Source organism: Balaenoptera borealis (assembly GCF_965194805.1).
Source record: "Balaenoptera borealis genome assembly, chromosome: 12".
NCBI classification, from domain to species: Eukaryota; Metazoa; Chordata; class Mammalia; order Artiodactyla; family Balaenopteridae; genus Balaenoptera; species Balaenoptera borealis.
This window is the reverse complement of record NC_138869.1, coordinates 48,175,516-48,198,815: the sequence shown is the minus strand read 5'-3', so window position 1 is coordinate 48,198,815 and position 23,300 is coordinate 48,175,516. Positions and strand designations below refer to the sequence as shown.

Genomic DNA, 23,300 nt, shown 5'->3' with positions numbered 1-23,300 from the left:
TTTTTCAATGATAAAGTGCTTCACTTTATTTATCCAACTTTAGCTGCAGAAAAATGCCAGAGCAACTTGGAGTTGAAACAGTGCCGGAGCCAAGATCAGACAATATTATTTGGACACTTAGGGGCTCGGAAGCCACTGCCCCCCTTCTCCGGAGCCTCTGAGAAGTCGATGAGGAACCAATGAAGTCGTGACATCTGTTCTTCCTCATCCTAACATCACCTCAGAGGCAGACTTCAGCCTGGTGACAGTGACTCCTCTCTCAGCAGATCCAGCCTGGCTGCTGGAACTCCTCCGCCACTGCAGGCGGCCCACAGCATCCCTGGCGCTGTGCTGCCCAAGAGCAGATCCAAAGAGGCACTGTGGTGCAGTGGGTGGCTGAGCAGAGCCACCAGACAGAGCACTCTCTGGAAATGCCTTTTCAAGTAGCCTTGCAGGGTATGCAAACCCTTCTCCTAACTCCCCAATATGATGTCCATGTCAGTGACTCCTCTTCTGGGAGGTCTGGAAGGCTTGAGTCGGGCCCACCTATTCTCTTCTTGAGCTGGGTAACTGAAGCTGACGTGTTTGCCTGGCTCTCCAGATAGGACTTCGTCCGACTCCAGGGCAGTGAGATGAAGAGGCCCTTGGCAGAAACCAGGCAGGGCAACAGATCCCATCTCTGCCTGGTCCTGGCTCGGTCAGGACTGCAGGCCCATCTTGGCCATCATCTCTTCGTAGACTGTCCACGCCATGGCTGCCATCAGAGTTCTGCGGAGGGCCCGGGGGACACCGCCTTGGAAGAAGCCACGCAGCCCATAGTCCTAGGAGGAAAATGGAGGCCAAAACCCTGGGACTAAAGCAGCAATACAGTTATATACCTGGCACGAGAGTGAGGATCTCTCTCTGCATTACCCCATTGTTAAGTCTTACTTTTTAGACTTTTATAAATAATGTTAAAACTGTGAATACTGGGTCCAAGGAGGCAATTAACTAAAAAAAAATTTTTTTGGAGTAGTTGCTAAGCTTTATCTTTTTTAGGCTTGCTCCATCCAGGGGAATTTATTTCTTAGCTGAAAATCTTACCATCTTCACATATACTGAAGACTCTATTTTCAAACTTCATGATTTTAGGTATAAAGAATAAGAAAGCAGGCAACCTAAGCAGTGTGATGAATATGATCAGATTCACAAATACTTGCTTATATCTAGGGTAAGTCAGATACTTGCTGCAGATGCTTACATGTGTCCTGTGCTACATACAAAAACTGAGAAGTACAGAAACATCTAAAGATCTAGGTGAGAAATTTACTTTCAAAAAGAATATGATAACAGTACATGTTTCCAAAGGGCTTACTCAGTGGCTTTTAAATAGCATTTTAGTGTACAATTACTGTACTTTTTATCTTCAATACCATCTGTCCATCTGCATTAGCGCAAACTCCTGGAAACAAAACAATGTGCTTGTGATTTTTTTCTGACTACATTTTCTCCTAGGTCTTTGATTAGGTTAAGGAGTCCTCCCAGATCGCCTGACTAGGTAGGTCTGGGGTAGAGCCCAACAATATGCATGTTTAACAAATATCACAGGTTGTCCCAATGTCAGGCTCCCTCCCTAAACAAACAAACCAAAACAACAATAACAACAAAAAACCCCACAACCATAGATTTTTAGCAGTGATTCTCAACCTTGGCAACACATTGGAATCACCAGGGAACTTAAAATACTGATGTCAGGGTTTCATCTCCCCCAGACATTCTAAAATGATAAGCCCAGGTTATGGGCTGGGAATCGGGATTTTTTTAAAAGCTCCCCAGGTGATTCTACCATGTAAAGGATAAGAGCCACCGCCTTAGAGAGAAAGCCTTAACCACAATATGAACCAATATTTATTCTAAAGCCTTACTTTGAAAATGAGTGTCACTGCCTGGCCAATCCACCGAAATTTCATTGGGGAGAGCTGCATGTGAGTTTTGATAACATCTGCAGGTTGAGTTACCAGTGAGGCCAGAATCCCAGCAAATATCCCACAACTGAAATTTACAACGGGAACAAGGACTGCATCCAACTGGTCTGAAACAGGACAAAGGCAACATTCAGTTATAAATAAATCCCACATTCATCAGATAAATATCCATGCCAAGTTGCCCACTAATTCTTCCTGAAAGCCAGAAGGGTCTGGATTCAAACAAGGCTAAGAATTTCAAATCTAAACTAATCAGTGTAAGTAGGATAATGGAACTAAAAGTTCACCTTTTTACAACCATCAGCCTAACTGATTCAGGCAAGAGTCATTCACTGATGCTAAAATATATGGATGAAAGGACAGGAGGTGTTATATAGATTTATACAGATTCAAAGTATCTCCCCACAGAGATACTTAGAAATTACAAAAGAACAATTGAGTTTTCAGTGGAGATACTTTTTATAGTCATAAAAAGTTAACATCACCCACAGTGCGTCAGACGGATGTCATGAGCTTCCTGATATAAGGCACTGAAGACACAACCTCAATTATGTGCTCCTCTTGCTAAAAAGGTATAAACGAATCTAGTTGAAAGGAAACATCAGGGAAACTCACGCTGAGGTTATATAACTGGCTTATACTCTTGAAAATAAAAAATAAAAATTGTTACAAAATACATTATTGGGAAAATTGGAGAAATCAAGACTACAGATGAAAAAACTATCATGGTTATACAAGAATGCATTTGTTCTTAGGAAGTACACACTGATGTATTTAAGGGTAAAGAGGCATCATGTCTGCAACTTATTCTCAAATGGTTTGAGGAAAACAATTATACACATAGAATAATAAAGAGCTATGGAGTTATAGGTACTATTCTTGTGGCTTTTTTGGTAAGCATAAAATGATTTCTAAATACCAAATTTTAAAAAAATTTTAGGATGGATGAAGAAGTTAAAAATGTATATCCAAGCTCCCTTATTGCCTTAACTTTCTCCTGTAAAGTAAGGCTGTGACCTGTAGTGTCACACCTCCTGGTGCCTGGGGAGAAGCAGCAAATCTCCCAAAGCACCCCAACTGACACCACTGTCATGGGGGTGGCATTCTGCCTTTCCCAATTAAATGACTTTGGTTGCAATTCCTTGCTCACATTATCCATAGACACCTTACTGAATGCAGGTTCACTTTACAGGATGTGTTTCTATCAATGCCTGGCTCTGCTTGGGTGGATGTTTACTGCCTGTTGATTTTGCCCATGTCTTGACAACACGAGCTTACTGGAAGGGTGGGCCTGCCAGAATGCTAGGGGTTTGGCATCTTTCCCTCCATCCAAACAGAGGGCTCAAAACAATGTTAACTAGGAGCACAGCAAGGGACATGAAAATATTTTTCTCCTAGCTCCTAACCCATTGGATTTCCCAAACTTGTCTGATAAGAATCACAAGTGCTTCTTGAAAAATACAGTCTCTCAGGTCTTACCCCAAAGCTTCTGATTTAGGATGCCTTGGGTAGGACCCAGAATTCTTAAGATCAGGCAAATGTGGGAAGTATTGCTGCAAAGCCTATGCAAAATGAGCTTTATCCTACCCCCTACCCGACTCAAGAATTACATACTATCAGTAGTCTGCCTTAGGAAGCTATAAACTCAAAAGGGCAGGGACCATGTCTTCATGGCCGCCCTTGCATCCCAGCACCGGATCCCAAGCCTGACACAATGCAGATATGGCTCGGTCTCTAAAACTAGGATAAGAATCTGGAGCTGCTAAGAACAACGAATAGTCTCCTATCTCAGAGAAAGTGGTGAGGATGTGCTCTCTCGAGGGATATCTCTTCCCACACCTTCCTTTACCCGTACCATGAAGCACAATGTTTTTCGTCTGGTTGTAAAACATCAAGTAGATTCCGGAAAAGGGGGCATCACGAAGGAGTGTTGCTGTCAGACCACTGAAGAGCCCCCGGTACCCCTCGCTGTGATAGATGCTCCTCAGGGCCGCGTAGATGCTTTCATAGCCGTACCGCCCGCTCTGCAAAGGAAGCACAGAACCAATGGCTGGCACAGTGGCCCTGGGTTTGCGCACTGAACCAAGCCATCCTCAGGGTGCATTACCGGAGCCCTGGCGGCTCTGGTTTGCATGTGCTTGGCCTGACTACACAGATGAGTTCTCCGACCACATTGACCCTGTGTTAGGTTATAAATCGGGAGGTGGCATCAGCGGCCACTTGACTCAAGAGCCCGGTGTCTCTGTTTGCTCACTCACCTCGTACCGTGTCTTGATCACAGTGATGGGTGACATGCAGACCCCCGCAACAGAGCGGGAGCCCACCCCCAGTATAACTGACTCCAGGGCGGTCGGGGGATGGCCTCGCAGGAAATACTGCTTCAAAGAGTAGAGAGTGCCAAAGTAGATTCCAACGCCAGGGACGCACCTCACGATGGACTGCGGAACAAGTCGGAGGGAGGAACGGAATCAAACACCAACACGTAAGATCCTGTCTGAGCTGGATTTCCCCAAAGAAGACCCAGGATTCGCATGCAAGGAGTCGATTTAAGGTGTGGAGGGAACACCAATGGGAGAGTATGGAAATGAGATGGGAGAGAAGGCAGCCAACAAAGAGTGTGTCATCTCATCAGTTATTGCCATGGGCAACGGAATCCCTCTGGGGAACTCTGGGAATCAGTGTTACCCTGCCACCTGAGGAGGGAAGGGAAGTTTTAAACATCAGCTCTCGTCTTTCATTGGTTAAGGGCTGCTGCGGGGCTGGGGTGAGCGTGAATTCCCTGACATTTCCAGCAAAGTGAGTTCCTAAGGCCAGAAAAAGCTGTCTAGGCGAAGAAATGCAGTTGTGGAGGGACTGGAGGGGTGAGGGCAAGGCCTGTTGACAGGTGGGGCGCCAGCTGCCTCTGCTCTAGGACTTCATGCTGCACTAAGAAGTCGTGCCCAGGGCGCACAGGTGTGCTACTCCCAGGGCCCTCAAATGGAAGCCAGCGACAGTGAGAGGGATGGGCAGGAAGACCAGAAAGACCCTCCCACCACCTCCAACCTCACGTTCCCTTAAAAGAGAGGAGGTGTGAGGTGGATGAGAGACGGCTAGTTATTAAAGGAGGGGGTGCAAGACAAGACCCAAAAGGCAGCTTACGGGGGACATCCCTTTCCAGAGGCCCAACAGACTCTCCGTGCGAACCACATTCAAGAGCAGAGCCAACATCCCAACACGTCTGGATCTGAAGGCAGACAAAACGGAGGCAAGGAAGGAGAAGTCACTTAGACCACATCCTGGTGAAAGAACTCCCCACTCAAAGACCTCTCTGTATGGACTCTTTTCTAGAACACTTAAGAATCTCTAAAAGGCATCTTGGAGTTACTCTGAGTTCCTGTGCGTTCACGATGTGGCAGGTACGTGATTCTTTGTCCATTCACACTGCAAGCAATGGGATAACTTCTCATTTTACATACACTCTGTGCACTTCCCAGAGGGCTGAGCCCAATCGGGGGCACACAAGAGACACTCAATACCTACCTTATTTCCAGAAAACCACCCACTACTTGTGCCAGGCAGCACAGTTATGACATTACAGGCTGGCACAGGAAAATGCAAACGTCACCAAGGCAGATCCCAGGAAGCTACTCAGGGAAGGACCCCACTTAATTAAGAGAAGTGTCAAATATAACAGAGTATATATAAAACACATAAAAGCTGGGCCTGGCCTGTGTTTCTCTTTGCTCATCCAACAGAATGGAAGTTGACTGAACACAGTAAAGATGCGCCAGTGTCTGAGAGAAGTTGTTGAAACCAGTTCTTCAGTTAAAGGGGGGGGGAGGGGGCAGCAGGCCTCACCCATGGGCTGAGGGCTGGAGGGTCTGCAGGCGCGTTTTGAGGAGATCCAGGGGTTGGAAAAGGAGGGTAGAGCAGGTCCCACTGATGGAGCCACACAGGAAAGCTTTGATCACGGGCTGCAACTGCAGGGCAAGAGAACACTGTGTCAGCAGCTTTGTCCCAGCCTTCGCCACACCTGGACCAGTGTAAGGAGCTCTCAGAAACTCACCTGGTGGCGCCCTGTATTAGTGTCAGACTTCACAGAAGGGAAAAGCATAGCCAGGAATGAACAGTGTTGGAATGTTGTTGAGAACACAGTATACTCCAAGAGGTAGCTCTCTGGTCTTACTGATAACAACTTTAGTAATTACTGATAATTAAAAACTTATGGATAACTTTGCTCCTACTGAGCAACACGGTTATTTCCATCTGTGAATTATGCCACTGACCACACCTCCCTACTTGTCTTGACAGTAAGTTATTGGCCAACTCCTTCTCGTCACAAAAGCAAAAATCAATTGAACAGTGTTTTAACTCTGAACTGCTGGTTTCAGGTTCCCTTGGTTGTAGGGCCTGCAGGCTATTTACAGGAGTAAGACAAAGGAAGTGAAACCGTAAGTGAGCAGGTACAATGTGAAACGTCTGTGCCACTTCCTGTAAAACCCATGCATTTCCTTAATGTAAAACTTTCCCCCGTCATGTACTCATTCATCTCACTGAGACCTAAACAGATCGCAGGGGCCCCACAGGCCAGCAGCCACTCCTGGGTTTGCTGGCTGTCCTCTAAGCCGGGAGAGTCACACACACTGTCTAATGGAGAGGCGGCATCCAGAAGGGCAGGAGTGCCTCGCAGACTGACTGTGTTTCCCCCAAGCGCACTCCAGAGGCCCCACGGCACGCCCCGGAATCCAGACGCAGCAAAGGGTTGTGAAAACACACTTTTAAAAATCCAAGCAGGAAACAAATGTCCTCTTTTCCAAAGGAGACACTTGGCAAACTCCATCCAAAGATCTTCTCTCTTCTCATTAAATGGCATTTGCACTATTACTTTTTAATAAATGGCATACTATAGTTCTAAAATGCTATTAAGGTGAAGTTGCCTGTTATACACGTCAAAAAACTACCTACCCGCAACCAAAATGTTTGTAATCTGTGGTATTTGTTTCACGGAGAAGAGAGATTATTCCACGTTTCACCAAAAGAGCAAGTCTCAATTTATAACTGGAATTCCTTAAAAGGACTTAATAAGTTCAGATAATGAATACTGGAGCTTATAACCACGTTCAAATAGCCTTCCAAGCATCAAAGGTAAGACCACAAGTACAACCAAGCCAGATGGGAACAACTTCATCAGATGTGTGTCCTGCTCCTTTTGCTAACCCATATTCCCACAAATTTTGTTTCTCAGCCTCATCCGAACCATTGTGGCATCAGTGAGCCTCTCTTCCCTGCATACCCAGCCTCTTACTTCCACTGACATCTTCTCCTTTGTCTGGAACAAGCTTGAAAGCCCCCCATCTTTCCAGCCTGATGCCACATCATCTCCACTCCCTCTTCACTAGTCTCCCTTCAGGTCCCCAAAGTCTGCCATGCAGATAAAGCCCCTCCACCAAAGCTGCCTCACCAAGGACCTGCCATACCCCAGGATCCCTTTCCCATCTGTGGCCTTCTCTTACTTGGCCTCTCTGGTGCATTTGAAACAGCTGATCGCCGCTCCTCTCTTTTTGGTTTCTGGCTGCCCTTCTAAGCATCCTTTCCCCAGCCACAGATGTTGCTGTTCCTCTTATCTCCCCGTAACTGCGGCCTCTCAGGGCACCCTCACCTCCACACCACACCATGCTCGACACACACATGCCGGCAACGCCCACACCTCCAGCCTGCTTCAGCCTCTCTCCCCGAGTCCACTGTCCCCATGCTTCCCCCACCTCCCCTCGAATGGCCTGTAGGCATCTCAAACTCAACATCCCCTAATGGAAACTCTGGCCACGGTTCTCCACATGTTTGCCTCTCCTTCATGTCCCAGCAGGACATTTGGGAGACAAATAAGACTCCTTGGTCTACCTACTGTTTCATGACCAACTCCTGCTGATGACCCCTCATTCCTCCCAGAGCCTGCCCCCAACTGATCCATCCTAGTGATCTCCTTGGGGGTCTCCAGCCTCAGCAGTGCCAACGCCCGCTACCAGAGCAGCCTGGGGTGAGGCATCCATATACAACACCTCGAAACCTCACAATGCTCATAAGAGCTAGATGTTCAATCCCATTTTCCAGATGAAACTGGAGCTCATAGGGATGACAATGTATCCTAAGTCACAGGGTTTGAAGCCATTGGCTAGGACTCAAAGTTCGTGCTTTTTTCACCATCCCTCGCAGTCTAAGTGACAGTCCAGGGCACTTCCCAGGCAGCTCAGCAGCATTCTGCTGTTGGCTGTTGACCACCACCAGCTCCTTCTGGAAATGTGCTCTGCCTCCGGCTTCTGGGATTAACACTGTCCTGATCTTCCTCCCACTTCCCTGGCCTCTCCTCCTTCACATGCAGAGCCTCTTCTTTTCCACCCTTCTGTCCACACTTGCAACCTGTCTTCCGCAGACTCCCATATCCACTTAATCTGATGTCCCACAGGCACCGCGGGTTGACATTTCCAAACCTGAACTCATCTTTCTCCCTCACCCCCCATGTGCCTCTCCTCCAGGACGCTCCATCCCAGTGAACACCCTGCCATTGATCTACCCTAAGCCCACACTCGTGTTCAGTGCTCCTCTTCAGTGCTTCCACGGCGCCGGAGCCCACCTGCCTTATGACTGAGGGTCAAGGACAGAGGAGGCCTGGACTGTCCTGTTCATGATGGTTCCTCCAGCACTGACCACGGAGCCTGGTCCACAGCAGGTGCTCAACAATCAAGAATGAATGAGTCAGGGACTTCCCTGGTGGCACAGTGGTTAAGAATCCACCTGCCAATGCAGGGGACACGGGTTCGAGCACTGGTCCAGGAAGATCCCACATGCCGCGAAGCAACTAAGCCCATGCGCCACTACTACTGAGCCTGTGCTCTAGAGCCCGCGAGCCACAACTACTGAAGCCCACGTGCGTAGAGCCCCTGCTCTGCAACAAGAGAAGCCACCGCAGTGAGAAGCCCGCTCATTACAACGAAGAGTAGCCCGCGCTCACCGCCAACTAGAGAAAGCCCTCGCACAGCAACGAAGACCCAACACGGCCAAAAATAAATTAAAAAAAAATAAAAAAAAAAGAACGAATCACTTCATCTAACAGAAAATCTGCACATGGCTCTCCCTTGAGCACAATTCCACAGGATAAGGCTTAGAGGACCCTGCAGGCCACATCCCTGGACAGGGGACTCTCCCCTGGCTCCCTCCAGCCCTTTGCTCCAGTAAGGCTGTAGGAATGACCTGCGGTTACAGCTTCTAAGCAGTTCTCTTTGGAGCTGCCTCTCTAATGCTCTCACAGGTTGTGTATGGAACTACTGTATACTGCTCCCCAATGCCCAACACACTGTCCTCCATTGCAGGAACTATTTTCTTAAAGTTTTTTTTTTTACAGCACATTGCTTGGACATTTTATTGGCTAAATAAATATTTGTGGATACATGCATAGAGCCCATAACTTTTTTAACTTTGTAATTTTCCAGGTCCATTAGCATAGAACAGATGCAAAATATAAACCAGAAGTATAGATTAACCTCTGTTAAAAACAAACAAACAGGTAACATAATTGTTTTAAAAAGACAGAATTTACACTTTTCATTTTGAATAGTCTTAAGATATTGTCAATGGTGGATGGCATACCCTTTAAGGCACGTTTGATTTTTTTTTTTCCTAAACAGCCCAAATTTATTCAAGGTAAATAAAATGAGTAATACAGCTGGCTTTTTTGTTTGTTTGTTTGTTTTTTGTTTTTTGAGGGGGGGTAGGGCAAAAACAACCAAACAATGATACATAGATACATAAAGGCAATAAGCAGCACTTGAATAGTTAGCAAACAGGTTCCACAAGCAACTCCTACTCCCCTTTAAAAAAACTATATCCTAAATCCAATTCAGATCTCCAGGCCAGAGCTGGAGGACCCAAAAAGAAATACGTAAGCACATGTTATAAGATGTCAACGTAGAGCGGTCCCCGCCTCCACCTTTGTTAAAGATAAAAAACAAAACAAAAAACCCCACACCCCTGCCCTGCCCCCGGCGCAGGTGGGCCGTGACCTTGACCTCAGGGAGAAAAGTAGCCACTGCCAACTGGCCCTCCCGGCCTAAAACGAAGCCGCATCCCCGCCTCCACCCACCACTAGCAGCAACTCAGCCGGACCCTCCTCGCCGGCCCAGCCCAGCCTCCGCCTCCACCAATGGCAGCCCCACGGCTCGAACACGGCAGCCAATCCAGGCGCGGGAGTGGCGTGGCCTCGTGACGCAGGCAAACCGCACCGGTTGCCGGGAGGGTCCACCTGGTCCAGCTCGCGGGCGCTGTGCAGCCCCAACCCACCTCGCTCGAGCAACGACCGCTTCTCAGGCTTAGCGTTATTGCCGGGCTTTGCAATGGTCCAAATATCTACCCAGGTGTCCTCCCACCTGTCATTCTAGGCATCCAACTCAAAGCAACGTCCCGTAGCGCTCGCACCTCGTTCTGGACCACACGGGCACATTCCCCCCCGACACCGGCCAAGGCCCCGGCAATTCCGCCTACCTCTACCCAGATTACCAATACAGGAGCGATACCTTTGCTTGCCTGTCCCAAGGACTGGACTGCAACTTCTCTCCTTCCTCCCTCCCCTCTTTTAATCCCTTAGTCAAACTCCATCTCTGCCGCCACGTCCCCAACCGGTTATGCGCGCATCCCGGAGGCAGAAAAGGTTCCCCGAGGGCCGCTGACCCTCGGCAACCTTCCGAATTTCCCTCCCCGAGCCAGCAATGCCGGAACCCCTGCCTTCCCTTCCCCGCAGGTTACCATAAGCGTTTCCACCCTGTCTCCGACATCTTGAGGCTGCAGCAGCGCCGGGCGTGACTTCTGAATCATTGGAGGGAAGGCCTGCGACTGCACCGGGCCCGGGGTGCCGTCGGTGGGAGCTCAGGCCCGGCCCTGACGATTCTAGAGAAGACGACGCGATGGCGGTAGCCGGGCGACGCGTTCTACCGCGGGGCTTCTCTGCAGTCTGCGCTGGCCGGGGGTCGGGACCTGCGCGCCCACCGCACGTGAGTGGCTCCAGGCGCCGCTCTTCAGTAGCTCAGCGGACTGCGCGGCTCTGTTGCCCTGCCCATCCTGTCCCGTCGCCGTCTTCAGGACTTGAGAGTATTAGGCGGAGCGCATCCGGCAGTGGAGAAAGCCGGAGGAACTAGATATAACGGCGGAATTTAGCTTCCGGGGTTGGACGCGGGTCACGCGCTGGCGAGGGTGTGCTCCTTAGTGCTGCCTCGTGGAGAGCTCTGGAACTGCAGGATCGGGGCTTCCCTGCGCCCGGAGCTGCGTGGGGCGTCTGCAGGGAGGTATGCTTGTGGGCGGCACGTCTAGAAGGTAATTACAGTCCAGACTCGCTCTGCCCAATGCGGTAGCCAGTAGCCAACTGTGGCTATCAAGCACTTGAAGTGTGGCTACTGTGACTGAAGACCAGAATTTTAAACTTGATTTAATTATAATTAATTTGTATTAAAAACCGAAGCAGTGTGGAATATTTTTCCATTAAACACAACTTTATTGTCTTGGCAGATCCACATTTCCCTTTAAACGCTGAAAATTTCGTGCCAGAGATGTGCTGTAAGTTATCCACACGCTGGATTTCTAAGACATGACAATAAGATAAAATAACCTCATGAATAATTTTTACATTATTACATGTTGAAATGATATTTTGGGTGTATTGAATTAGGTGAAATAATTATTAAAATTAATTTTATCTCTTTGCTTTTTTCATATGACTACTAGAACACTTAAGATTACACTTGTTATCCTGTGATAAACCATAATGGAAAAGAATATGAAAAAGAATATATGTATGTAAAACTGAGTCACTTTGCTGTACAGCAGAAATTAACACAACATTGTAAATCAACTATACTTCAATAAAATTTTTAAAAATTGCACCTGTGGCTCGAACTACTTTTCTACTAGACAACACTGGCCTCCCAGAGAGGTGAATGGGTGTGTTATGATGGCCTCTATCCTATAACTTATAGAGGCTCCTCTCCATGTGACCATCCCCTCCAACCCCAAACACGCAGCCTTAAGAGTCTCCCGGGGTAGGCAGTGCCCTCGGCAGTGTGGAAAGTCACCCTCTGTGCCCGATCACAAGGATGGGCACAAACAGGAGGAAAAAAGAATTCTAATGGCTTTACCAGAAGCTTTGGCAAAGAGGATGGTCCTGTCACTGCTTTGGGCTTTGCAAGAGAGAAACACCTTTCTTCCTTCCATGCCAGTGACCTTTGCCTCCAGCCTCACCACTGAGCCGAGGGTGAGTGGTCTAGGAGAGAACAATGGGGGAGAGCGGCTGGTGGGCTGGTCTCCTGAGAAAGGGAGGGATGACCCTGTGGGAGGATGAGGCTGCCAGAGTGGAGGTCCTGGGGTTCTACTCCAAGATATCAGGGGCCCTTGCATTTGTCACCTGCTAGCTGTGTATTCACCTCAGCTTCTTCATTTGTCAAGTTGGAGATAATGGTACCGACCTCCCAGGATTATAGTAAAGATCGAACAAAATAATGTGTGCATGTTTAGCAAGAGACTAATCAAATATCAGAAATTTTCATTTTAGTAGGGGCCCAATAATTATTTGTGGACTGAAGTAAATATTTACAGGCACATGGGCTAGCTTTCTCTAAATCAGAGGCAGCCAAAAGTAGTTCATCATCATCCTATGTAGAATATCTTTATGTTGGAACACATAACCCATTTTCAAGCTTATCACCTTGTCCTTGGATGAAAAAGGAACATCTAACAAGTTTAGATTGGTCCATGAGAAAAGCAAAAGTAGAAACTCCTCTTTGCACTCAGGGTTGCTACATGAGCCCTCATCTTCCATCACAACACATGGAATAACCCCATGCCAGCTTACTCCTAACTTGAACCCAGGCAAGGAAACAGACCTCTTGAAGGTGATGGTTATGGTTCCTGTAAAGACTGCATTGGCACTGTTGTACACCGTCATGAAAAACGTGTCTATCATGGTCCCCAGTGCGCCACCATGGATAATCCTGCAGGGGCAGACGAGGGGAGAAAGGGAAAGAAAGAGTCACCCAGAACTCCACTCCACATGGGCAGGTTCCAGTGAGGTGACATGCTGAAGGGTTCCCTGCAATCCAGAACAAGATTCTTGCATCGCTCAGGGTAGAGCAGAGACGTGAGAGCAAAGAAATGCAGGGGAAGCAAACAAGGCTGTCTGAAGCAAGTTACACCTGCTTAGAAGAGAATAAACTAAAAGCAGAAGAAACTCCCCACCCCACCACCAGCTCCAACCACAAATTCTGATGAATCTTGTGTTCCCTCTTGGGTTGGTCTCAGGGGGAACTAGAAAGGTGCAGTGAAAACAGCATGGGCTTTGCAGGCAGAGAGACCTAACTCTAAATCTCACATTTCTAGCCATGTGACCTCAGTCAGAGAACCACTTGGGCCATCTGTTTCTTCATCCATAAGATAGGAATATCTCCTAAGAATTTTTGTGGGCATTAAATTAAGACAGCCAAATCTCCACATGCAGGGTCTGGCATATACTGGCCACTGAACAAGAATAGTTTTTCCCCCTTATTTCCAACGTCCACTGCTTACTCCACTGCCATTTAGGAGGTTCAGGAAGTCCCTAACAGGGAGAGGCCACACCTCAGGTGGGTGACCGAGGGGCTGCTGGAGCCTCCCTACCCAGGGAGTCAGTAGAATAAAGCTGCAGTAACCAAGAACCTGCTGAAGGCAGCCATGGACCCACCAACTGTCCTCTCACCCCCACCCCTCCCTGCTCTTTGACCAAGAAAAAGCCCATTTGAGCTACTGGCCGGGATGGCTCTCTGTGCCTCACCCAGGCAGCCCCTCCAGGAGGGGCTCAGGCTGGAACAAGCAGATGCACTTCTTCTCTGAGGCACTGTGGAAGATGACATACTCAAAGCCGAGTTTCTTCATCTCTGTGATCCAGAAAAAGTGGCGGGTGTCTTCTACCATCTGGACTGGAGAGTAGAGTTGAGTCGGTGAGAAAGACATCGGGCCGGAGTCTGACCCTTGGGACAGTGCGGTCTCCAGGGCAGAAAGCATCCAACCGGAGGAGGTCCTCAGGAAACCCACTGCCCTCAGCTTCCCATCTGCACCCCCCGGGATGGCCGCATAAACCTCTGAGGGAGACGAGCAGCTTCCAAGGAAGGGATGAGATCAGCAGTGTGAGAGGCAGTGAGGAGTGAACTGCCTGTGAATTCGGGACACCGGTGTTCCTATCAACTGAATAATAAATACTAATCTGAATGCATTGATTGTGGCAGATCAAGGAATAGGCAGGCAAAAATCCTTTCTGTAAATTAAGTATATATGTCCCCTCTCACTGCCACAGGTCTGAGATTTCAGAGAGATTTGTCTATACAGTATGACTTGAAATGGGGATAATTTAGAGGACTTAATTAGAGGTAAAGCCTCCAATATATAAAATCCAAGACTTATCAAACACCTGCATTTTTACCAAGAATCTCAAAGCAGAATTTCAAATGACAGCTTAGGTATATAAAATTAGAAGACTTCGGCTGGCTCCTGTCTCTGCAATGCGGGATCCGGTCTTTGTTTTCCATCTGATGTCCTTCACTGGTTCAAGAGCTCAGCTCAAACTGACCACTAGAGGGAGCATGAGTCCTGTCCATAACAGGTTCTGGCTTCTGGCCTCAGGGGTCAGTAAGATACTGCCCCCTGGCTGCATCACTGAGCTTCCGACCCTGTGTATACCAGGGTAGAGGCACTGGTCCTTAATCCCAGGCACTGCCTCTTCCCAATTCCTCACTGAGACTGCACCTGTCTGGTCTACAAGAGAGGGTGGGGCTGGCAGGTATGAGATGCCGGGGTGACTGCAGACACGGGTGGAGAGAGCACTGCCCCAGGAGTCAGGAATTCCTGATTCTAGTCCAGGCTCTGCCAAAAACTCACTTCATCACCTATCTAGGCCTCAGTTTTCTCTCTTGTAAAATGAGCAGGTTGAACAAGGTGGCCTCCACGTTCCTTTTCTGGCCTAATATTGTGTGAGTCTAGGATCACCATGCCCAGACTGCCTCGTACCTGACTCTCAGGCTAATGCAGCCCACACAGGAGGTGTGGGAACTGGGCTGGGGCACAGAGCTCCTCGAGGAAAATGCACACACATAAGCAAAGATTTGCCGACAGTCCTGCACTATGCAGAGCCCCGCTCCAACTGAGGTTAAGTGCTCCTGATATAGGGATGTGAACTTACCAGGGACAGCTTTAGTGATCCTGGCTAAGTCTGCCTCTTTAAGGAACTGCAAAGAGCGCAAATAACCTGGAAGTCTCGTCCCCGTCCCATCCACCATCTTCTCCATGTGTTCACTGTACAGCCTCACCATGATGGGGCTCCAGCTGGCGTTGGGTAGGGAATAATCCTTTGTATTGGAATGGAGGTGGCTACTTGAGACCTGGAAAATCCAAAAGAAGTAGCAGACTATGCCTGATCCAATTCCAACTTGATTCATTCATTTATGCATGTATTTAATAGATGGGGCAGTTTTCACCAGGCAGAGCCTGTACAAATAAATGCCCAGAGACGAGAGAGAGCATGTTCCCAGAACTGTACGAGTGAAAAGGTCTAGTGGTAGGGAAGGGGGGCAAGGGAGGAGGTCAGAGAGAAAGACTAGGGCCCAAGGTGCCATGGTAAAGAATTTGGGCTTTATACAGAAGAGCTATAAGCAGGAGAATGAAATGGTCAGATTTCCTTGTTAGAAGGATTCCTACTTGCACATGGGAATCTGTAGTCTGGTCAAGTCTCAATGACATTGGGAGCCTGGTTGATAAACAATTCAAAGACACGGTCTTTTCCCGGCCGTTTCCCTCTCCTGCTCCCCCACATCCTCCAGGCTCTTCTCCCAACACAGTTCACCTTGGTTGACTCTCTGGTTTATTAGGCCTCTTTACTGTCCCATTGCAGCTGGGGGCTCAACCAGAGACTCCCTTTTCCGGCAGACAGAGGAGAGGAGGACCAGGTCTAGGTGGCCAACCCTCCTCCCTGGGTTTTGGAAAATCCATCATATGGCAACATTTTCTTGTACCTTCCACCTGGTTATTGTTCATATCATCGGGGCCAATCAGTCCTTCTTGCTCTTGTACAGTTTCTACTTTTTTTCTGGCTTAGTTACTGGCTTACAGTTCCCTGTATACACTCTTCCTTACCTACACAGATGGAGAAAATACAGATTCTTATATTATTTATAGACAGACAGGCTTTTAAGGGGGGAAAAAGCCTAACACCTAGGAATGGTCCCCGATCCTTACTGCCCTCTTGCAGTGAGCTTTTTGCCAGCTAGTAGAGGGTAGAGTGGCATTTGAATTCTGTCTCCCTAACTTCTTCCCGTTAATACACTGCACTGAATGGTAATTGTCCTTTAACTGCTTTGAGCATCAGTTGTTAAATCTGTAAAATGAGAATAACACCACCTGCCCTGTAGGTTGCTGTGAGGACTGCATGCGGTCATGATATTGGAATGTACCTGGCTCAGTACCTGGCCCAGAGCAAGCATTCTAAGATGTTAGTTTCATCTGAATCCAACAGGAAAAGTCTCTCTTTCTCTAGTTTGATTCCAAAGAATTCTTTCCTAGTACTGATCATATGAAACCAAACCTGAACTCAAAATATTTTGGAATGAGTTTACTTATCTTATGAAATGATGAAAGGGGTGACATCCAATCGATGCTACTTTTGAGCACTTAATTTGCACACAATTCACTTTTTTTTTATTGGGGTATAGCTGCTTTACAATGTTGTGTTACTTTCTGCTGTACAACGAAGTGAATCAGCTATATTTATACATATATGCCCTCCCTCTTGGAACTCCCTCCTACCCACCTCCCCATCCCACCCATCTAGTTCACCACAGAGACCGAGCTGAGCTCCCTGTGCTATACAGCAGGTTCCCACTAGCTATCTGTTTTACACATGGCAGTGCACATACATCAGTCCCAATCTCCCAATTCATCTCCCCTTCCCTGCCCCATGTCCACATGTTTGTTCTCCATGTCTGCGTCTCTATTCCTGCCCTGCAAATAGGTTCATCTGTACCATTTTTCTAGATTCCACATATATGCGTTAATATACGATATTTGTGTTTCTCTGTCTGACTTACTTCACTCTGTATGACAGACTCTAGGTCCACCCACGTCTCTACAAATGACCCAATTTTGTTCCTTTGTTTGGGCTGAGTAGTATTCCATTGTGTATAAGTACCACATCTTCTTTATCCATTCATCTATCAATGGACATTTAGGTTGCTTCCATGTCCTCGCTATCATAAATAGTGCTACAATGAACATTGGGGTGCATGTGTCTTTTTGAATTATGGTTTACTCAGGGTATATGCCCAGGAATGGGATTGCTGGATCATATGGTAGCTCTATTTTTAGTTTTTTAAGGAACCTCCATACTACTCTCCATAGTGGCTGTATCAATTTACATTCTTAGAGAACGAACTTATGGCTACCGGGGGGGAAGAGTGAGAGGAAGGGATAGTTATGGAGTTTGGTATCGACATGTACACACTACCACATTTAAAATGGATAACCAACAAGGACCTACTGTATAGCACAGGGAACTCGGCACAATGTTATGGGCAGCCTGGATGGGAGGGGAGTTTGGGGGAGAATAGATACATGTGTATGTATGGCTGAGTCACTTTGCTGTGCACCTGAAACTATCACAACATTGTTAATTGGCTATACTCCAATATAAAATAAAAAGTTTATTCAGTGGCTTGAAAAAAAATAAATTAAAAAAAATTTACATTCCCACCAACAGTACAAGAGGGTTTCCTTTTCTCCACACCCTCTCCAGCATTTACTGTTTGTAGCTTTTTGATGATGGCCATTCTGACCAGCGTGAGGTGATAACTCATTGCAGTTTTGATCTGCATTTCTCTAATAATTAGTGATGTTGAGCATCTTTTCATGTGCCTCTTGGCCATCTGTATGTCTCCTTTGGAGAAATATCTATTTAGGTCTTCTGCCCATTGTTTGATTGGGTTGTTTTTTTGATATTGAGCTGCATGAGCTGTTTGTATATTTTGGAGATTATTCCCTAGTCAGTTGCTTTGTTTGCAAATATTTTCTCCCATTCTGAGGGTTGTCTTTTCATCTAATTTATGGTTTTCTTTGCTGTGCAAAAGCTTTTAAGTTTCATTGGGTCCCATTTGTTTATTTTTGCTTTTATTTCCATTATGCTAGGAGGTGGGTCAAAAAAGATCTTACTGTGATTTATGTCAAAGAGTGTTTTTCCTATTTTTTCCTCTAAGAATTTTGTAGTGTCCAGTCTTACATTTAGGTCTTTAATCTATTTTGAGTTTATTTTTGTGTATGGTATTAAGGAGTGTTCTAATTTCATTCTTTTACATGTAGCTGTCCAGTTTTCCGAGCACCACTTACTGAAGAGACTGTCTTTTCTCCATTGTATATTCTTGGCTCCTTTGTCATAGATTAGGTGACCTTAGGTGTGTGGGTTCATCTCTGGGCTTTCTGCTCTGTTCCATTGATCTATATTTCTGTTTTTGTGCCAGTACCATACTGTCTTGATTACTGTAGCTTTGTAGTATAGTCTCAAGTCAGGGAGTCTGATTTCTCCAGCTCTGTTTTTCTTTCTCAAGGTTGCTTTGGCTGTTCAGGGTCTTTTGTGTTTCCATACAAATTGTAAAATTTTTTGTTCTAATTCTGTGAAAAATGCCACTGAAAATTTGATAGGGATTGCATTGTATCTGTAGATTGCTTTGGGTAGTATAGTCATTTTCACAATATTGATTCTTCCAATCCAAGAACATGGTATATCTCTCCATCTCTTTCTGTCATCTTTGATTTCTTTCATCAGTGTCTTATAGTTTTCTGAGAACAGGTCTTCTGCCTCCTTAGGTAGATTTATTCCTAGGTATTTTATTCTTTATGTTGTAATGGTAAATGGGATTGTTTCCTTAATTTCCCTTTCTGATCTTTCATTGTTAGTGTATAGGAAAGCGAGAGATTTCTGTGCGTTAATTTTGTATCCTGCAACTTTACCAAATTCATTGATTAGCTCTAGTAGTTTTCTGGTGGCTACTTTAGAATTTTCCACATATAGTATCATGTCATCTGCAAACAGTGACAATTTTACTTCTTCTTTTCCTATTTGGATTCATTTTATTTCTTATTCTTCTCCGACTGCCGTGGCTAGGACTTCCAAAACTATGTTGAATAAGAGTGGCGAGAGTGGACATCCTTGTCCTGTTCCTGATTTTAGAGGAAATGCTTTCAGTTTTTCACCATTGAGAATGATGTTTGCTGTGGGTTTGTCATATATAGCCTTTATTATGTCGAGGTACGTTCACTGTATGCCCAATTTCTGGAGAGTTTTTTATCATAATTGGGTGTTGAATTTTGTCAAAAGCTTTTTCTGCATCTGTTGAGATGATCACATGGTTTTTATTCTTCAATTTGTTAATATGGTGTATCACACTGATTGATTTGCATATACTGAAGAATCCTTGCATCCCTGGGATAAATCCCAATTGATCATGATGTATGATCCTGTTAATGTGTTGTTGGATTCTGTTTGCTTGTATTTTGTTAAGGATTTTTGCATCTATGTTCATCAGCGATATTGGCCTGTAGTTTTCTTTCTTTGTGACATCTTTGTCTGGTTTAGGTGTCAGGGTGATGGTGGCCTCGTAGAATGAGCTTGGGAATATTCCTTCCTATGCAATTTTTTGGAAGTTTGAGAAGGATGGGTGTTAGCTCTTCTCTAAATGTTTAATAGAATTCACCTCTGAAGCCATCTGGTCCTGGACTTTTGTTTGTTGGACGATTTTTAATTGCAGTTTCAATTTCATTACTTACGCTTGCTCTGTTTATATTTTCTATTTCTTCCTGGTTCAGTCTTGGAAGGTTGTACATTTCTAAGAATATGTCCATTTCTTCCAGGCTGTCCATTTTATTGGCATAGAGTTGCTTGTAGTAGTCTCTTAGGATCCTTGGTATTTCTGCGGTGTCAGTTGTAATTTCTCCTTTTTCATTTGTAATTTTATTGATTTGAATCCTCTCCCTTTTTTTCTTGATGAGCCTGGCTAAAGGTTTATCAATTTTGTTTATCTTCTCGAAGAACCAGCTTTTAGTTTCATTGATTTTTTTGCTGTTGTTTTCTTCTTTTCTATTTCATTTATTTCTGCTCTGATCTTTATGATTTCTTTCCTTCTACTAACTTTGGGTTTTGTTTGTTCTTCTTTCTCTAGTTGCTTTAGGCGTAAGGTTAGGCTGTTTATTTGAGATTTTTCTTGTTTCTTGATGTAGGATTGAATTGCTATAAACTTCCCTCTTAGGACTGCTTTTGCTGCATCCCATAGGTTTTGGGTCATCGTGTTTTCAGTGTCATTTGTTTCTATGTATTTTTTGATTTCCTCTTTTATTTCTTCAATGATCTCTTGGTTATTTAGTAGTGTATTGTTTAGCCTCCATGTGTTTGTGTTTTTTACAGTTTTTTTTTTCCCTGTAATTGATTTCTAAACTCATAGCATTGTGGTCAGAAAAGATGCTTTATACAATTTCAATTTTCTTAAATTTAAGAAGGCTTGATTTGTGACCCAAGATGTGATCTATCCTGGAGAATCTTCTGTGTGCACTTGAGAAGAAAGTGTATTCTGCTGCTTTCAGATGGAATGTCCTAAATATCAATTAAGTCTATCTGTTCTATGTGTCATTTAAAGCTTGTGTTTCCTTATTAATTTTCTGTCCTGATGACCTGTCCATTGGTGTAAGTGGGGTGTTAAAGCCCCCACCATTTTTGTGTTACTGTCGATTTCCCCTTTTATAGCTGTTAGCAGTTGCCTTATGTATTGAGGTGCTCCTATGTTGGGTGCATAAATATTTATAATTGTTATATCTTCTTGGATTGATCCCTTGATCATTATGTAGTGTCCTTCCATGTCTCTTGTAACAGTCTTTATTTTAAAGTCTATTTTATCTGACACGAGTATTGCTACTACAACTCTCTTTTGATTTCCATTTGTATGGAATATCTTTTTCCATCCCCTCACTTTCAGTCTGTATGTGTCGCTAGGTCTGAAGTGGGTCTCTTGTAGACAGTATATATATGGGTCTCTTTTTGTATCCATTCAGCCAGTCTGTGTCTTTTGGTTGAAGCATGTAATACATTTACATTTAAGGTAATTATTGATATGTATGTTCCTATTCCCATTTTCTTTATTGTTTGGGGTTTGTTTTTGTAGGTCTTTTTCTTCTTCCTCTCTTGTGTTTCCTCCCTAGAGAAGTTCCTTTAACATTTGTTGTAAAGCTGGTTTGGCGGTGCTGAATTCTCTTAGCTTTTGCTTGCTATAAAGCTTTTGATTTCTCTGTTGAATCTGAATGAGATCCTTGCTGGGTAGAGTAATCTTGGTTGTAGGCTTTTCCCTTTCATCACTTTAAATATATCCTGCCACTCCCTTCTGGCCTGCAGAGTTTCTGCTGAAAAATCAGCCGATAACCTTATAGGGATTCCTTTGTATGTTATTTTTTGCTTTTCCCTTGCTCCTTTTTTTTTGTTTTGTTTTGTTTTTTGTTTTTTCTTTAATTTTTTAATTTATTATTTATTTATTATTATTTTTTTATTTTTGGCTGTGTTGGGTCTTCGTTTCTGTGCAAGGGCTTTCTCCAGTTGTGGCAAGTGGGGGCCACTCTTCATCGCGGCACGCGGGCCTCTCACTATCGCGGCCTCTCTTGTTGTGGAGCACAGGCTCCAGACGCTCAGGCTCAGTAGTTGTGGCTCACGGGCCCAGTTGCTCTGTGGCATGTGGGATCTTCCCAGACCAGGGCTCGAACCCGTGTCCCCTGCATTGGCAGGCAGATTCTCAACCACTGCGCCACCAGGGAAGCCCCCCTTGCTCCTTTTAATATTTTTTCTTTGAATTTAATTTTTGTTAGTTTGATTAATATGTGTCTCAGCATGTTGCTCCTTGGTTTCATCCTGTATGGGAGTTTCTGTGCTTCCTGGACATGGGTGGCTATTTCCTTTCCCATGTTAGGGAAGTTTTCAACTTTAATCTCTTCAAATATTTTCTCAGACCCTCTCTCTTTCTCTTCTTCTTATCTCCCTATAATTCAAATGTTGGTGCATTTAATGTTGTCCCAGAGGTCTCTGAGACTGTCCTCAATTCTTTTCATTCTTTTTTCTTTATTCTGCTCCTCAGCAGTTATTTCCACCATTCTATCTTCCAGCTCACTTATTCGTTTTTCTGCCTCAGTTATTGTGCTATTGATTCCTTCTAGAGTATTTTTCATTTCAGTTATTGTGTTGTTCATCTCTGTTTGTTTGTTCTTTAGTTCGTCTAGGTCTTTGTTAAACACTTCTTGTATTCTCTCAATCCATGCCTCCATTCTATTTCTGATATTCTGGATCATCTTTACTACCATTACTCTGAATTCTTTTTCAGGTAGGTTGCCTATTTCCTCTTCATTTATTTGGTCTTGTAGGTTTTTACCTTGCTCCTTCATCTGTAACATATTTTTTTGGTCATCTCATTTTTTTTGATGGGTGGTGCTGTGTTCCTGTCTTGCTGATTGTTTGACCTGAGGCGTCCAGCACTGGAGTTTGCAGGCAGCTGGGTGGAGCTGGGTCTTGGTGCCGAGATGAGGACCTCTGGGAGACCTCACACTGATTAATATTCCCTGGGACCTGAAGTTCTCTGTTAGCCCAGCAGCTTGGACTCAGCACTCCCACCACAGGAGCTCAGGCCCAAGCCCTGGCCTGGGATCCAAGACCCCACAAGCCATGTGGCATGGCAAAAAAACAAAAACAAAAAACATAAAACAAACAGAAAAGAGCAGAACAGTAACAAAGAATAAAAAAATTAAATAAAATTAGAAAATTAAAAAATATATTAGAAAAAAAATAAAAATGAAACAACAAAACAAAACAGAACCAGAACAGCAAAAAGAAAAAATTAAAAAAGAAAATAAAGAAAATGAAAAAATTTTTAAATTAAAAAATAAAAAGTTCCCTGGTGCCTTCTCTGTCAGTGTCCTTGCCCCCACGGTGAGCTACAGCCTACCCCCGCCTCCCCAGTAGGCTTCCAAGACCTCTAGGTAGACCTCTGGACCCACTGTGCCAGCCCCAGCTCTGCATGTGTTCCTCTCACCAGCGTCTGTTCCTGGAGCTGGCCCAGAGCACACATGCCCATGCAGGTCAGCTGGGGCACAGGCCTCCACAGCCTCACCGGGCACAGCCGGAGGAGGCCTTGGAGGAGGCGGCACTTAGTCTACCTGTACATGCATGGCCAGAGGAAGCCCTGTCAGGGGTGCCCCCGCTGGGGCCGGCACAGCTGGAAGAGGTCTTGGCAGGGGTGGGGGGGCTGG

The 23,300-nt window shown here is 45.5% G+C and overlaps 2 protein-coding genes across 4 annotated transcripts; both read right to left on the bottom strand.

Moving 5' to 3' along the window:
• On the bottom strand, window positions 1–11,134 carry SLC25A38 (solute carrier family 25 member 38). 3 transcript variants are annotated; one of them, XM_082346645.1, is made up of 7 exons: window positions 10,716–11,126; window positions 5,781–5,902; window positions 5,082–5,166; window positions 4,202–4,381; window positions 3,799–3,967; window positions 1,884–2,050; window positions 1–800 (listed from the first exon to the last, which is right to left on the bottom strand). In XM_082346645.1, exons 1-7 carry the CDS (start codon window positions 10,782–10,784, stop codon window positions 678–680), a joined length of 915 nt encoding a protein of 304 aa, XP_082202771.1. In that variant the 5' UTR covers window positions 10,785–11,126; the 3' UTR covers window positions 1–677. The 3 variants fall into 3 exon arrangements, with proteins under 3 accessions (XP_082202771.1, XP_082202773.1, XP_082202772.1); XM_082346646.1 differs by having other exon boundaries at window positions 601–832; window positions 10,716–11,131; XM_082346647.1 differs by lacking the exon at window positions 1,884–2,050 and having other exon boundaries at window positions 10,716–11,134.
• A 9-nt stretch (window positions 11,135–11,143) lies between these two features.
• Window positions 11,144–15,295, bottom strand: LOC309607394 (acyl-coenzyme A thioesterase THEM4-like; the record flags this gene model as incomplete). Its single annotated transcript, XM_082345827.1, has 5 exons — window positions 11,144–11,241; window positions 12,098–12,222; window positions 12,842–12,949; window positions 13,765–13,909; window positions 15,166–15,295. 5 exons carry the CDS (start codon window positions 15,293–15,295, stop codon window positions 11,144–11,146), a joined length of 606 nt encoding a protein of 201 aa, XP_082201953.1.
• Between the last annotated feature and the right edge of the window lie 8,005 nt (window positions 15,296–23,300).